The sequence below is a fragment of the Triturus cristatus genome, chromosome 11, assembly GCF_964204655.1.
Source record: "Triturus cristatus chromosome 11, aTriCri1.1, whole genome shotgun sequence".
Classification (NCBI taxonomy): Eukaryota; Metazoa; Chordata; class Amphibia; order Caudata; family Salamandridae; genus Triturus; species Triturus cristatus.
Window position 1 is genome coordinate 235,639,646 of NC_140594.1, and position 17,750 is coordinate 235,657,395.

Genomic DNA, 17,750 nt, shown 5'->3' on the forward strand with positions numbered 1-17,750 from the left:
ACACTGATGACAAAGCTATTACCAACTTATTTGTCTTCTGCCTCACAGTGCTTACTCTATGAGAATGTAGCAGCACTGCAGTCCTTCACTGTGCCACCAAAGTCAAGAAGGGCATCAAAAGTGGATCTAGAGGGGTCCACCCAGGAGCAACTCACTGTCAAAATCCAAGAAAATAGGAGAGTGAATAGAGGATCCAACAGAATCATGCATAGATTACAGCAAAGACTCCCAAAAAGCGCAAGAGTGCAGCTGTACAAACAGCCACAGTACCCCAAAAGGAACCCTACACACTAGACTCAATGAGATGAACATAGAAGCCAAGAGGCAACTAAACAAGGACCACTCCATGGTAGCAAAATAAGGCATCAGAAGAAGAAAATGACAACAAAATTACAATGTCCAATCAATGAAAATTCCCACACCTGGTGTAAAGTGCAACCACCAGGCTAAAATTAAACATTTTGGCCCAGAAAAGTGCTGCAGAAATGGAGTACAGTGTACAGGCTTGTGAGCAAGAAGTATATGTACCACTCAAATGCCACTGCAAAGATGCCTTCATCAGGAGACTGAAAATCAACAAATCATGAAATCCACAATTGACCAACCGACATCAAGTGCCACAAAACAGAAAACAAGCTCTTGAAATGCCAAAAGCAAACACAGAAATAGCTACTGGCAAAACATGATTGACAACAGCTGTGTAAATCAGTGAACCTGCAAAGCCTCAGGCCCTGGTTCATTTCCGCCAGAGAGCATAAGGATTACACAAAAGAAGGGAGAAGATGAAGATAGGCAATGCCAAGGAAACAGAAGACAGGACCACAGACAACATCTGAGCCAGTTAAAGTACCACTGCCCATGCATGAAGAAGCTTTTGACTGTAGGGCCAACCAAAGGAATAGGCATGTGCTGCACCAGCAAACACAGGAGAAGCCTTCTTCCCCATGATCACCTGCATCTGTAATACAAGGCCCAATAGATGGACAAAATGTTCCTCATTTTTGACGACCACAAGAGGTGCCCCCACAACTGTTAGAGTAGAAGAGATAGGGTTAACAACAGAAACACCAACCTCGAACACATCAGGATAAACCACTACAACATGCCAAACGTCCTACAACAGGAAGAAACTAGAGGGAAGAAGCACAAAAACCTCTGGTCTGACTTATGTGTCAAGAAGGAGGAGCAAGCTAGTAACAGGAGAATAAAGGGCCAACTTAAGTAGTGGAACATAGGAGGAGGATAAGGAAACACAAAGCTGAGCAAGAGAGCAGGGCACACTATAAGTCTAATTCCAGCCTTGTAAGACTTAAGCACTTCACATCGCATCGCAGCCCTGAAACATGTGTTCCACCTGTGCTTGAATAATATGCAAAATAACTAACATCAGAAATAGGAACAGAACTATCGAGGAAGAGGAAAGGTCGTTGTTTACTTTTGTGCCACAAGGGGAGGGGTTATCAGAAAAAGGAACATTTCTGAAGGTGCCAAGGAATGAACTTTCTGGTCTGGGGAATCATAGGGATTTGTCCTTCTCTAGGGTGAGACACAACCTCTTATAGAAATGATTGTCAAAATTAAGGCTGAGGACTAGATAATGCTGTGTGTGGGGCCTGGTTCAAACGCGGGTTTCTTTGGGAGGAGCGTTTTGCATAATTGTTTTGGGCACGCGGCAAAACCTGTATACATTGCAGAAATGTATCTACACTACTATGACTGTTGTAGAAGAAAGGTTGTTTGCACATGAGAAGTTTTGCATAATACTAGTCTGTAGTAGTAATGCTCTCCAGTTTTACTTTTTCAGCCTTGTAGTGATAGTTTTAAGACTGACGTAAATCACTGAAAGATTCGCGGCATCATTAATCAGTCTAAGGATGTCACCCTTCCTTTCAGGTCTTCATGAAGTCTGGCGTGCTGGCCAGGCTGGAGAAGCAACGGGACAAGTTGATTTCCCAAAAACTGGTCCTCTTCCAGGCTATTTGCAAAGGATCCCTCTGCCGTCAGAAGTTTAGAAGTTTGAAGGTAAGCAGCTTCATGTTTATTACTATGCCATCACCAATTAAGCGGAATAAACATCAAGAGATCACTAGGCAAATAGTGATACAGAAGCGCATTTTGCCAACACTCTGTATGTCTCTTTACAAACCAGCATTTTGACTTCCAGTCAAAATTATTGTCAGAATTGTTATCTGAAATGTGTCCTCCTGCACATTTTATTTCTCCGTTCACCCGGGATTTCAAGTCACAGTGTTTTATGTTTGAGTTAATATTTCAAATTTCGTTCATTTGGATCTAGATTATTGCCCGTAGACAGCTTCAAATGGCATCTGAAAAATGTTTTGACATTTTTTAAAGTTACATCAACATGAGTTTCACATGTTGGGGGGCATGGCTTGGGATGGGGAGTGGGATGACTTGATTGATAGCAAATAAAAAACAGAAAATATGGATTCATGAACAAAAAAAACACCAATCATTGTTCTCATTGAATTGCTGGAAATAAGTGTGGATCCAGAATGGGTTCATAAATGTAGGACCTTTGGAAAAGAATGGGAGACTTGTGGCAGAGAAAACAATGGAGCCTCTGGTATATTTTAAAGTAAATTCACAAAACGTGAATCAGCTACTTACAGCAGCATTATGACTCTTCCTTTGTCCAGTTTATCATGTACAGTAATTATCACCTACTACAGGTTTTCCCCCCAAACTGGGGAACAATGTCTTGATTTTGGTACTTACACACCATCATCAGCATGTTCTGTTATTTTCTGGGTATACTTCCCCAGATACATTTTGGCAGGCTTGGTCTGCCGCTATCTGTCTGCGGGATGCACATTTTATCACATCTGATACTAAGCAAGTTTGATACAATATCCTCAAGTGAAGAAAAAATAAATTAAAGCACAAGTTCTTTTTATTCTTTTTCTGAAAAGGGATCTCCCTCTTGTTGCTGGGGGTGTGGTACGAAAGAGGACAAAGAGTACCCCACTTGCAGTGCTCAGTTAGCACGCCAATGACCAGAGACCTCTTTAATCCACCACCATACACAGGTGCCATTTTATCCCACTCTTGCCGGTCCCTGCTTTTTGACTTTGTGCTGGTTTTTCTGTCTTTTTCTTCCTCCTTCTATCCTGTTTTTTGTGTTTTCTCTTTATTGCTCGCAGTCAATATCTGGTGAGGAAAAATAAGTGCCTCTCAAGCTCAAATTAACCACGGTCCACTTGCAATTATATCCCAGCCGAATGCAAATGCATTTACCATTACCGTACATATCAGAATTGTTTGGTGTATAAGAGAAGGATAACAATGGTTTAAAATTATATTACGTTTGGGGACACTGGATTCCTTTATTCTGTATTGTTCCTTGATTACGCAAGATTGACAATAGGGAAGGATTGGGCAGTATTGAGTTAGGAAACTCCTCCATCAATTGGATCTCTGGGCAAACCTGCTGAGAAGCAAGTAGTTGTTGCAAAAGAGCTAATATATGACAAAGCATGCCACTATGTGTGAGGGACAGGTTCTTGCCATTTGTCTGTATGAACAATCAAAGAAGTTGCCATTCCTATCAGGAAGACCTCATAAGTAGGGATAATATTTTTCCTTCCTCAAAACCAACGCATAATTAATTGCCCAATAATTGTTAAAGGGCAGTAGAACAGTGCTTGCTGATAAAATGCCTGCTGCACCCATTTATGCTTGTACATTTCAGTATTCAAAGCATTGCTAAACATCTCCGATGTCACCCATACCGCTACATTGAGGATAATTAAGATATCAAATGAATCTGGTTGTTTGTTTGATGAGCCAGTTCCATGCTATGATAGGGGGTGCAGCTGTTCAAACCCATCCCACACCCGACAGGCTGCCTCACTTCAAGACTGAGCGAGAATAGGGATTCAGACACTTTGCAGTTTTTTTTTTAGTAAGCTAAGGTCCTGACTTGACACAATTTGCAGCTTAACCTTTCTCCTCCCTCCACTGTTAAAAGGTAAGTAAATCTTAACACCATTCCAATTTATTTATTTAATGGTTTTATATGGTGTACAGTTACAGCATTAGTGGAATTTACAGTGAACATAAATTTTAAGGCTCTCCCCCTGCAAGGGTTCTTCTAAAACAAGAAATTGGGGTAATAGAGATATTAGCTTCATTGATATGGTTTCCGCAAGTCAATTATTTTCTATGACTGGTGGCTTTATAATATCTCAGAATCCGCAGTCAATTCTTCCCGCCTTTCACCTTGTACCAAAAGGCTTTGAAAACCACTTGGAGTTATGTATATCTGAAGCCTATGTCTAGTTTATGAAGACCCTTATAGCTTTCATGTGAGCCCACGCTTCCAGTGTCAATGTCAAGCAGGCTCGAGAGCCTCTCTAAACCCCCCTCACTATTCCTTGGCATTTCTCAGCCTTTTCTCTTGATGATCATGCAGCCTGTAGATGCAGTAACTATAACTATTTCAATTTAGGAAGTGAAGATATCCCAAACATTAATCAGGATTTGGTCCAGAAGCCCAGGGCTTATGTTACACTTCAAATGACCTCAAAGTTATAACTTTAGATGGTAATGATGTGTTACGCAGAATGTATGGAAGAAATATCAAAATACTAAACAACTAAATAAAATTATTCAGTACACTGTATTATGCAGATATCACAAACCTCAGAGATTCAACTCAAAACCATTCGTGAATGGTCAAGTATGATTTCCAGAGAAATGTACCTAATCATAACTAGTGTAAGTATTTCCTCCACCCAGCTTTTCCTTTCCCAGTGGTTGATGGCCCCTAAGGCGCAAGGTTCTTAATGCTGACAGCTGGTTGCCACTTACAAAGATTGGACATATAGGTCTTCTTTGACTGGTATCTATGCGGAGGTTGTGCTGCAATCCTCTTTGCAATGCACCTTGAATGGTATGTTGTCTTAAAGTTCTAGGATTTGTTATTATTAGGCTAGGATGAATCTATAAAAATTATGCAAAAATCTTTGTACAACTTCTTGAAAGCTTGTGATCATTCTTGGGCCAAGTGCAAATTGTGGCAGCAGTATGCTCTAAAAAAGCTCATCTAAACAATGAAGAAAATAGAGAAATGGTTATAGGTAGGGAGATTACTTCTATGGGCTAGGAAAATAGGTGGGTGAAGAGTGTGGAGGCAGGAAAGCAAACATTCAAAGCACAGGTAAAACAGCACACTAAATGCTGCAGTATGACAGTGCTTTAGGTAACCTTTTCTGATGCAGATATGTACTTACTGCTGATGATGAAATCAGGTCCCTGTAATACATCTCAGTGGGTTAGTGCACTAGATATAGCTTTTCCATGTAACTTGCTTTTCCAAATATGGTAGCTCGGTGGGTTGACTGTTTGCTGTAAAGATGGGTTTGTCACCAACTAATTACGAATTGGAATTCCAATGATATAGCTTCATCGCATAGCAAGCATGCTACACATATATATGTATAAAGTGTGTGTCATTGGTTGAAATCCACACAGAAATTACTCATTCTTTCATCTATCTGAAGTCAATAAAATGAGTACAGTTGAATTTGCCAACATGATTAGTTGTGTAAGGACCAGAAGAAAGAAACATCTACAAACGAAAAACATGAACCATCCATTCAACTGTAGATTACAAACAGATGTCAGTAGTTGATTTTTATGCAAATCCACTTTTTTTAACTGCCGAATACGAGTTGAACTTAATATACCCAGTTTCATTTTTTGCATTGTACAATAATTAATTTTCTGCCCCAGCAGAAACTGAATATTTTTCAGGAATTTTAGTTGTCTTTCATCCCGCAGTTTAATTACATTTTCACATGGTCCACCTCTCACAAACATAAACTTTGACATGCTCCACCTCCCACAAAGTCATGAAACATACAGTTCTGAACTCAGAAAAGCATGAAAATTCTGATATTTTGGAGGTCAACCACATATGTTTAGTGAGTAAAATTAATGCGTTCTAAGGAATCAGCGTGCTTGACTTTTGGTATAGATCTACCATGGTGCCACAAATAAATGATACTGTGTCATTTCTCTTAATGTGGAATCATTTTACAGTGTATTAGCAACTACACATGTATGTTCATTTACTTTCCTTCTGTGAATAACCTTTAGTAGGAAAGAAACTAAATACATTCAGGTTATATGGAAAGGCCTAGATTTCTGGCAGACTCATATAATTGACCATGCAAGTAAACAAAAGAGTAGCAAGCAATTTAGTAAAAATGAAAAATGTGTTAAATGTATCTTTCATTTTCATTTGTTTCCGTTAGATACAAAGAGTTGCTCTTCATTGCATACAGAAGAATCTTGCAAAATTCCAAGATATCAAACATTGGCCTTGGTGGCTTCTGCTGTGCCGTATACGTCCTTCGCTCTTTGCTCAAGTCAATGAGGACACCTTCCGGGAAAAAGAGGTAATCTCGAACAAATTATAAAAATATTAAAGACCTGATCACGTAGTACTAGCTGTGTGGTTTACAGAATTGTAAGTCATGTAGCTATCCATGGCCACTAAATTTGTAGCATTCTACAGCTGACCCACAATGTAAGATTTGGCAGTTAAGCTGGGTATTCAGGGCTCAAATGTTTGTTGCATGGAGTGGGTACTTGTCCTCTATAGTTTGAGCCAAAGGAAAGGCATCAGTCCATGTTCTAGGGTTTGGTACAAGAATATCGTCATCACAATATCATTTGACATGCATATTATGTCTTAAATATTATTTGCAAAAATATCTCCCCGCTGAAGTTAATAACAGAATATCTAGGCCCAGTGAAACAATATGTTTGTAAATGATATTTAGGACTTGATATTTATGTGAGACTAAATACAACCAGCAGTATCCGTCTCAAAGCTGTCTCTGTGGACAATTACTTACCCCTACTTGTCAATGCATCCCTCACTCAAGGCATCCTGCTTGAAGCTCTCAAGACAGTCCAGATCCTCCACTCCTAAAGAAAATTACACTGGGTCCTGATGACGTCTCCAACTACCAGCCTATTACTTCCCTTCCACTGACAGGATTATTGGAAAAGCACTCCAAGAGCACATGAATGCTAACATCTCCTATATGACTAACAGTCAAGCTTCAGATCACACTGCAGCAAAGTTACTGCTACCTTACACATTGTAGACTCTACCCTCTTGATCGCAGATGAAGATGGCTGCCTACCTCCTGATATTGCAGGAGTTCTCAGTTTCCTTGGACACAGTCGACCATCCCAGCCTCGCATCCTCATATGTACCTTGGAGTCTTGAATAGGATTCATAAGAAATGTTCTTCACTGCTTCTCCTTCTACCTTTGAAACCATAAAACGTTTGTTCAAATGGGCACCTCCAGGTCACAAAAGTTTCCTACCCCCTGTGGAGTCCCTTAGGGTTTCATACTGTCTTCTGTCGTCTTCAACCTTTACATTGGGCATTAGGATAAAAGACACATTTGTAGAACATACTAGCAGATCCTAAACAAACTTAAGTTTAACAAACAGGATGTCACATTATGTTATGTTATGCTAAGTTATGTTATGTTAATTTTTAATGCTTACTACTCATCCATGAGGGTATTTAGGTGTTTGAGCAGGTGTGTAGGCATTTTGTCGCTGCAGAGTTATTCAAAAAGCCAAGTCTTCAGCTTCTTGCAGAACTCAATAAGTGAAGAGGAGGTTCTGATGTGTTGTGGGAGGTGCTCCATATTTTGTATGTGATGTAGGAGAAAGAGCAACCTGCTGTTCTGCTTTTGTTAATGCAAGGGTGTGTACAAGCGAGAGTGAGGCTGACCGTAGGTGTCTGGTAGGCTGGTGAAAGTGTATGCATTTATTTAGGTATGCTGGTCCAGGGTTGTGCAGACCTTTGTATGTGTGGTGATTGGGACCTAGTGGAGCTCTCTGTGGTGGGGTGAGATGTGGGTGCAGTGTGGGAGGTTGACTATGATTCTTGCAGCGGCATTCTATATGGTCTGAAGTCTGTGTAGGATTTGCTTGTCGGCTATGGTATAGAGTGCGCTGGGGTAGTCGAGTCTGCTTGTGAAGAGTGCTTGCTATACGGTTAATCTGGTGTTCTGTGGCAGTCACTTGAAGATCTTTTGTAGCATATGTAGGATGTGGAAGCAATGCAGCACTCGCTGCATTTACTTGTGCCATCATGTTGAGTTTTTTGTCTGGGATGATCCCCTGACTTCCGTCGTGCTCAGTGGGTTTGGTCCTAGTTTTGATGGCCACAATGAGGTGACCCATAGGTAGGTCTTTTTTCTGAAGACCAGTACTTCCATCTTGTTGGAGTTGAGGTTTAGGCAGTTGGTTCTTATCCATTCTCCTACAATGGTCATGCAGTTAATGAAGTTGGTTCTGGTGGTGGTTGTCTTGTCTGTCGGGGAGAGGATCAGTTGGATGTTGTTGTCGTAGGAAATGATGGTGATGCCTTGCTATTGGATGATGTGGGCAAGTGGTGTCTTTTAGACTTTGAACAGGGTCGGGCTGGGAGCTGATCCGTGGGGCATGCAGCAGGTCAGCTTCTTGGTCTTCGATTAAAGAGAGAGAGAGTCAGACTCTTTGGTTTATCCTTATGAGGAAGGAGCAGATGCAGCTGAGTGCATGTCCTTGGACTCCGATCTTGTGGAGTCTTCTAACGAGTGTGCTGTGGGAGACTGTGTAGAATGCTACAGAGAGGTCGAGGAAGATAAGGCACTCTGTTTCTCCTCTGCCCATGATGGTCTGGATGTAATTGGTGGCTGTGAGCAATGTTGTGGCTTTTTTCTGAATCCTAATTGATTGTTGTTCAATAGGTTGTGTATTCCGAGGTGACATGAGAGTTCCTTATTGATGGCCTTCTCTATTACTTTGGCTGGTTAGGGGAGTAGGCAGATCAGGCAGAATTTGCTCAGTTGGCTTGGGTTGACTTATGGCTTCTTGAGGAGGACATTGATTTTGCATGCTTCAAGTCTTTCAGGGATGTGGCGGATGTGATGAAGGTGAGGGTGTGCTGATTAGTGATGCTCTGAGGTTGTTGATGTGGTGGGGCCTGGATCTGTTGAGGCCCCTGAGAGGATAGTTTGCAAGACCATCACTGTATCTTCTCTGGTGAGTAAGTAAGGGTGACTCAAAGTTGTTTAGTCATGGTCCCCTAAACAATATTTGATGTAACTGTTCTGTCTGGGATCTAGTTGTACACTCTGCAAATGTGTCTTTTGTCCTGATGATGTCCTCTAAATTCCTCCAATGGGTTGAAACATTGTCAACAGTATTGGGCATAAAGACAATAAAATTAAACCGTTTGTCAGGAGCTGCTGTTCTTCAAGAATTGATTCTCATTCATAACTGCAATTATTATTTGATGTATTACTCCTATCAGTTACCTCTTTACTGTCTATTGCCTTTTTATGATCAGGTTATTGTCTTTTTTTCACTGCACTAATTGCACTATGTGACTTTATTTCATAGAGCACGAGTTTGGTTTATTGTAGATCTTTAGGTTTAAAATTTACTATATAAAGAAGTGTTGCTCATGATCTGGGTCTCCTGATGTCTATATTGATGTAGTCTTTTGATTGAATTCTTTTGACAGTCAACAATTGCTGTTGAATGTTCTGCTACATCAGACCTAGAAAGGCATTTGTTGGTATAGCTTTGAAACCATGTGCATTAATTACTATGCCATCGCGAAGAGCACCTATGCTTATCTTGCAGACAAGCTCACCACCTATGGAAGTTCTCTGCACACCCACAGCCAGGACACCATTAAACTGCAGTCTAAGAAGTGGAAAGCAGAAAAAAACAAGACAGCAGTATTTTGTTTTTATATGTACTTTAATGATTTTAAAGTAATTTGAACTAGAAGACAGAAGTATTTTTTCACATATGCAACAGGGATCTGGAAAAACACATAAAGAATTACTCTTCATTGTGTACAAAATAAAGCTACAAAATTGCAAGATATCAAACATTGGCCTTGGTGGCCCCAGTATCCATCAAGACCACTCCAATGATGCTTCAATTTAGGAGAGTTGAATGCTCACCATTTTTAAAGAACACAACATGACAATGCATCAACTGCACACAACCCATTTTCCTCTATTATTACTTGTTGACTTTATGCTTGTCTTTGACAATGTACAGCACTTCGCTGCCTTTTGGCTGGATTGGCATTCTAGAAATACTATATACATACTTACATATTGACATACATATATATTTATATACATAGAGAATACACGCACAGGGAAGCATGTTTTACATAGCAAAAACATATTTGGTGAAATGTTATAGAGCACACCCAATCTCAACTGTCTCATTATTTTACATGTTAATAGCTGGAATTGAGTGATATTTTACATTTTTGACACTATTCTGTTCCTCATTACGTATTCCTAGGCCCTGGTCTCTGGATTGGTCGTAATCTTCCTTTATGAGATGAACCTCACTACGTCAATTCAGGAAATACTTTAAAACATATCTTTAAAAATATATATATTTGTGGTGACACCCGCACACTCTCTGGTATTGGGTCCTTAACTCACCAGGTCCTATCCTACAGCAGATATCTCTGTCAACTACCCAGGGGAACTGTTGAAATTATCCATCATCCTGTAGCTCTTGACTGGACCTAATTCTATGACGTATGTAACACAAAGGAATCTAAACTGACTGTAAGGTGTCATGATATACTGCCATATAAACTCCATAAATAAATGAATACATTTCCAAAGCATGATTGGATTAGTTGTTTCTTCAATTAATTAACCGTGAAAGAATACTGATACTAAAAATGTTGAGTCAGATTTACAAGACCTGTTGACAAACCCAATTTTCTCCTAAACTAGGGTTAGATTTCTAACTTTGATACAATTCATAGAAATTCCACAGAATTCTCTTGGAAATCTATGATAGGCATAGCTTTCCAGTACATTGATTTTAATACAATGTAGTCAGGTGAATTGTCTAGTAGATGGACAATCCAGCTAACTAAATAGCATGGAATAGCCCATTTAACAATTTTTTTTAAATATTTGTCTCCACAGAAAAAGAAAGTTTTCTTGAGGAGAAACCCCTTCCCATTTCCCATGTATTCCATGAAATTTATTTTCTATCCTAGAAAAGTTATGGGTGCTTCTAGATTTTGAAAGGCCACTGTTTGAACCCCACAACTTCATCAGTGTCAGACAAAACCTATTTAGCAGAGATGCCAACATTTGGCTTGTTGAAAACTTGAATTAATGTTGGGTAAAGAGCCAACTGTTCACAATATGTTTTTGAACAGGGAAACTATAGATCATTGTTTTTAGTCACTGACAAAATACCTGTAGTGTGGCAGACAACTTTCCATAAACGCTGACGTGCAAGATCATCTGATAACATGCATATAAATTCATAGCAAGTTGCTACTGAACTGCTCACCTGAATCAATGATGTCACTGGGCAGGAGACTAATGTCTATTTCTACTACCTATCATGCAGTTCAAATTAGTTTTACACACAGCTTTGACATTGCAGAGCACATTGTAAGGGGGTGAATGTCTGGATTTCCTACACAGCCTAATAAGGAGGATTTAAGCCACTAGAAACTGTGATGTTTGTGGTGCCAAGCCAAAGTTAGGAGCAATAGCAGAGGATGTATTTAATATCACCAAATGAGCAAATCTTCAATGTATTGGACAAATGTTTATTCCACATGGGGCCCTACTATGAGTTGCCCGAAGTGGTATCCCCGGGGTAGTCAAACTTCAACCCGATAATTACAGGTCTGGAGAAACCAGACCTGGAACCATGAGTGGAACTGTAGGAACTACAGGCAGCTGCGTGCCCAGCCTCCACCCAACTGCATATTTCAGCATTGGGGCAGTGGAAGAAGCTCCCATCAGCTGAAGAAAGCAGCTCCTGCTGCCCCAGGGTCCTGTACATCCACCCATGAGTAAGAGAAGATGTCCCCGGAGTACTTACCACCTGCTCTCAAAATGTGGTAAATGTTCACAGAGTCGGGCCCGCTGTTTCCCTTGGAATTGAGAAAACATGAGGAATTGTGCCTAGTATTCCAGATTCCACATATTACTTGTCGTCTTTGTTACTTCACAGGGAGATATCATTCGGTCTTGTAAATTCTAGACTGGGTTCTCCCTGCGGGGATAATGGAGAACGTGTAAGATGGCCCATAGAGTGCCAGTTGAGCAACTTGTAATGCTTACCTCATGTCAATAGAAAATAAAGTGTTTAATTGTCACATGAACATGTCTTAGCAACCAAATTCAGGAATTATTTTGAAAAGACCAGTATCTCATTGATGTGAGTAGAGCCTTAATAATACAGTTTTGTCCTCTTCAGGAAGAAATTTTGGCATTAAAAAGAAAATTGGAAAAATCCGAGAAGTCAAGGAACGAGCATCGACAAAATGCAGATCAGCTTGAAAGCAAGGTAAGCCAGATGTTGGACTTTCTTGATGTAGGTATCAAAGGAAAAGTCCAAAATAGTACTTCGTGGTTGCATTTAGGAAATCACGCAAGCATTTAATGAGTCATAAAATATTTTCCATCGGAGCAAATATTAAGTAAACTAAATAGTAATCCAGAAGCCAGTAAGTTTATGTGAGTGAATTTGTGGTTCTAACTTCCATTCTGATAGGTGACTGGATGCTGATGGGAGCATCCTTGATTACTTTACATTTTGTTCTCTCTCGACTAATACAGCACATTTAAATGAGTACTTTGCAAACTCTCTTACTAGGATCAAATGTACTACCCCAGGGTTCAATCCTGTTACCAAGTAGCTTAAACCTGCATTTTGAGCTCCTTTAGGATCTGGTGATCAGCTCTGCTGTTTAACAAAAATCTTAAAAGTATATAATAAACATGCTGAGAGACTCCATTGTATGTACCTATGAGTTTTGTCAGAATCAGACTACCGACATTTGAAGAATAGTATCTCAGAGACCCATGGCTGGATATAAGCAACTTGTTTAACATTTCACCCTGTGAAAATGGTGTACCTATTAATTTCATCTGGAAAGAGAAACTCTGTGCATTACTCTTTCTATCTGTCTGAGTCAAAAAGGGTATAAAACTGCTGTATTTGAGTCAGCTATGTCACTGGCTTTATTTTTAATGTATATCTTTCCTTTCACATTCATATAGCAAAGGTGATTTTGACTACACAGCCTGAATTGTAATATAATGCATCTGACTTTTTTGCCTCTTCATTAGTAGCGGACTCTCAGTACAAACCTTTAGCCTGTGCTGTTTGGGCAGTAGAAATGCAGTGCTGAATTTAGCAATTATTAAATGTAATAGCACAAATCAGTGTTAACTTATGGGAGTGTCAGCTTTACCACAGTGAGAAATGTCTTTAAAGGATTTTCACAGCTAAGGCATGAAATACATTAAGTATACATACCCAACCTTTTAAATACCATGCACCCTGCCCTGTGGGTATCTAGTGCCTACCTTAGGGGTGACTTATAGCAATTAAAAAGGAACGTTTAAGCCTGGAAAATCTTTTTGTTTTGCTATGTCGAGATGGCAGTTTGAAACTGCTCACCCAGGCTGCAGTGGTAGGTCTGGAGATGGGTTTAGCAGTGCTAATATAGTGGTTGGCACAATTAGTGCTACAGCCACTAATAGCATTAAATCTGCAGTAAGCCCCGGGGTATAGGTGGCACCATATACTAGGGTCTGTTCAGGAAAAGACTAAAGAATCCTCGTAATATTTATGTAGATCTCTATGGAAGAAATGAGCACTAGAGAACATCAAAGACGGACAATGGGACGTTCTCCTAATGACCTTCCAGTCCACAGAGGTGTGCGTGAGCCTCTCTCCACACACTTCAACAGAGTCCAGTCTGAGTCAACAGCATCTCGATTCACACTTGCATTTTCCTAACAATGTGTTCTTGTTCCTCATCCCTGTCGGATTTCATTTTCGACATTCATTCAGGTTTGGCATGACTTTTGTAAGGTTTCCCTGACCTCATTTGTCGGTAGGTTTTCTTTGAAATTGACAACCAGAGTAAAAACACTGAAAAGAGAATTTAGGAATACTCAACTCCACAACACTATTGTTAGAACACTAACAGGAGACGTAAAAACTTTGCAAATAATAAAAAACTCTATTCTTTAACACATGTTTGAGCACAGGTCTTCAATGGACAGTTTATGAACCTAAATTAGTTGCACTGTGAATACACTGTACTTTTCTCATTTAAATAATTCTCACCCTGGCAAGACCTCATAAGACACGAGCAAAATCTTCTGGTTATTAGGTATGTTTTGATTGAATATATAGGCTTAAGGCTAAGTGGTTAAATATTAGACTAATAATAATTATATTAGAATGCGTGTTGCCTAAAGTGCCTATGCGTATTCACTGTCGTTCTGCCAGAAGATAGAGGATGAAGGGGAAGGTCCCAAAGGCGCGGGAAGTGAAGATGGACTAGTGCGGGTAGAAGAAGAGCAGAAGCGCAGAGGTGGATTCTTTCAACTATCCCATTTCCCTTCCCTCTCGCCTTGGTCTATTTGGGCACATCTTGTTGACACATAGGGAGTTGCATGGGATTGTGTGGGGATGACATTGGGAGTCAGCATATTTGTGCTCCAGTGGAGGTGACTGCCATTGTTACATTAGACTAATGCACCTCAAAAGTTGATCCAAGGGTATGTTGGCCGATCTCCTGTTTAAGCTACAAGGGCACAACCAGCTTCCAGAGACCTCTCTCCCTGCAGTTGCCCATATGGCCAATTCCAACTGGACCTAATCTGGACTCTGCTGCTGCCCTAACTCCCAAGTGTTGCAACCCAGGTCCTGGACCTGTTGCTGGTGATAGAGTGTACCCCCTCCTGTTCCAAACTGCAAGAAGTGAGACTTTAAAACCTTTAGCCAACTCTCTGGTTGGGCTGTAGAACCGACGTAGAGTGGAATCACTATTCAAGCCATAGTCAACAATTTTGAATCACTTGTCTGCCTCAGCTTACTGGTTCACCCTGCTGAAAGAGGTCTAACGTCCTTAAAAGCTTCTAACTCAAAACATAGAGAGTTCTATTGAGACTGATGCCGAGCAGCATTCGATTGATGTCAAGGCATCCTGGGCACGGACAAGGGATTCAGCCCCTCTGAACTTTCCCACCTTCATCAACTACCTCTGCGTGACCCCGCTATTCAGCACCCTACCATTGTCAAACCCTGCTTCAGATTCAGCTTGCAGCTTACCTTGCCGATGACTCATCGACAACCACTTTTTCTCCATAAAAGTTTCTAAGTCCAAAAATAAACTTATAGCTGGGAGCAACCTGGTCCCTGTATGAGTCTTGCACTGCATCGTGGTCAACCTTAACTTTTGACTTTGATCTGGTCTAGCACGATGAGATAACCGTGGTTGGCACTTTGTACTTTTTGGTGCTATTTTCAAATTAAACAATAAACATTAATCTTATCTCCGGTTCTTTTAAATTGGATGTTGTTGTTTTGATGTCATTTTATTTATTAAAATGTACTTTATTTTTCTAAATTGGTTTGGGATTTTTCTTGTGTTGTGTTTTCACTTTATTACCGTTTGTGTGCTGCATAAAGTCTTTACACATTGCTTGTAAATTAAGCCTGACTGCTTTGTGACAAGCTACCAGAGGGTTAGGGACAGGTTTATTTAGTGACTTCAGTGGTTCACTCTGACAATGACTCTGATTATTATTTGAGATGGGTTCTGACCCCCCCCCTTAACTAATAGTCCAATAATTAACACCAAATATCCCAGGACAAAGTAATAATATGATTAATACCACAAGATATGTAACCTAAAATTTAAAGTCAGTGCCAAAATCACGCATGTATATGTCACGCCATGGACCATTTGACTTAAGAGTTCACAAGATATAGGTTCATATATTATGCATGTGTGTGGAGAACAAACGTACGATGCATGCAATATTTGTTTTTGGAATATTGGGTTACACACCCACATTTTTAACTCTAAAGGATTTTAAAAAGGGTTAGTAACACACTTCTGGTTATCTCAGCTAGTTAAAACTATAAATTGTTGAAGTACGTTTGGGTGACAATGTGTGAATTATTTGTAATCTGACCTATATTTACAGAGTGAGTGGAGAAAAGTAAGGTGTGTGTTCTGAAAATAATTTATGTGTCTGATGAAATCGTTTTTTTCTACGTTACTGTGATATTTTGCATTTACACATCTGACATAAGATATGCATGGTGTAAGATACTCCACTTTTCACACTTTGATGTAGACGTACATCTTTATTTGTGAATAGCGCCCAATACAATTCAAACTTGGGCCAGTCTTATGATACTCTGAATTTTTATCAGCAAGTTTTCCTTTAATTGCATATATTATCACAAACGTTCTGATATGCAAATGTGGGCATGTATAAAACTTGGCAAGTTTGTGAAGTTTGCAAAGTTTCCATAAAACTTTGCATAGCTTGTTAGGAAAAAAACTTAAAACACTTTACACACACATCCTCAGGACTGGGTACAATTGATTTTGGAAAGCAAGCTCTCACTCCTTACATAAACCAGAGCCAGCTGATGGAGGACCCAATGGGGGCAGAGAAGAAATAGCAGTCAAAAGATTCATGTGACTCTAGGAAATAAAAGTTAAGAATCTGATTATGATAGCATGTATGACTTTGATCTTCAGGGTGAGTCTTTACTAGACTTTAACGAGTCACGCAATAGTACAATATTGTTGGGCCTGTTGACCATAGTGCTGCTACTAAAGTAAAATAGGAGATTGAAGCAGACAAGACAGTATGAAATTTGAATGTAGTCTAAAACGTCAGATCCCACATTAGAAATTACCTCTTAATACTCATAATTTCAAATGTGATATTAATGCATACTGAATTACTTGTGGGTGATTTCAGGGACATATACTCCGGGTCAAACCCAGTGGAATCTATCCCCTGAAAATATCTGGAAATTCAGAAATGATATGCAGAAATCGTGCAGTAACACCAATTTGTGATGTTACTCTCCATCCAATATGTGATCTTTGAGGAAGTACTCTTTAGTTTGTGATTATCGATACAACAAAATTACCATATTTCATTTGCCATGGTTTCCATAATTATAACCTATGTGTGGAATGAATTCCACTCATTCTCTTGCTGAAAATCTATTTTAGGACATGCACTAACATGTTTAGCACCTCATTTATTACAATATGTCCCCAGGAACGTCTCCAGTGTGCTTAATATTTTCATAATTTTCTGACTACCAATTCAGGAGCTTTGATTTATAAGACTGAATGATGTTTTGCCATCCATAGGGCAGGGTGATTAAAAGGAAGTATTGTCCCAAAAAATGCGAGGCTGCTAAGGTAAAAACAGCCTTTTCAATTTGCTGGCTCACATTCTTACCATCTTGCTGACATCAATGGCCACAAGGACTGTAAAAGCAATCAGCGAAGTAAAATTAAAATTTTATTATTCTAATTTCACACACCTCCCATGGTACCATCAGATCAATAGCCTGGTAACATTTATTGCAGCTCTAATAATGAGAAATGTGCAGATATCTGCAGATGGAAACTCTGGACTTTGAAGATGCCCTACTTTTTCTGGTTATTCTCCTAAGTAATTATCTGAAAATGTCAGGGGGCGTCAGAATTTTCCACATAATATTAGCCACAGAAGAACTTTTTTTTACCCAGCATTTATTGAAAGAATAAGATTTCTTTTTACACAACAGGCTTAGTTTGGTCTACAGCTGATAGAAGTTAATCTCACGCTCACTAGTAGCATATAAC

At 39.7% G+C, this 17,750-nt stretch overlaps 1 protein-coding gene across 5 annotated transcripts in view; it reads left to right on the forward strand.

The window, feature by feature from the left end:
* MYO18B (myosin XVIIIB) overlaps nucleotides 1-17,750 on the forward strand; it is a 1,573,426-nt gene that overhangs the window by 796,901 nt on the left and 758,775 nt on the right. For all 5 annotated transcript variants that reach the window (XM_085634174.1, XM_085634172.1, XM_085634173.1 and 2 more), the window contains 3 exons: nucleotides 1,894-2,022; nucleotides 6,282-6,425; nucleotides 12,320-12,409. In XM_085634174.1, the coding sequence (XP_085490300.1) occupies nucleotides 1,894-2,022; nucleotides 6,282-6,425; nucleotides 12,320-12,409 (363 nt within the window). The remainder of the gene's footprint in view (nucleotides 1-1,893; nucleotides 2,023-6,281; nucleotides 6,426-12,319; nucleotides 12,410-17,750) is intronic.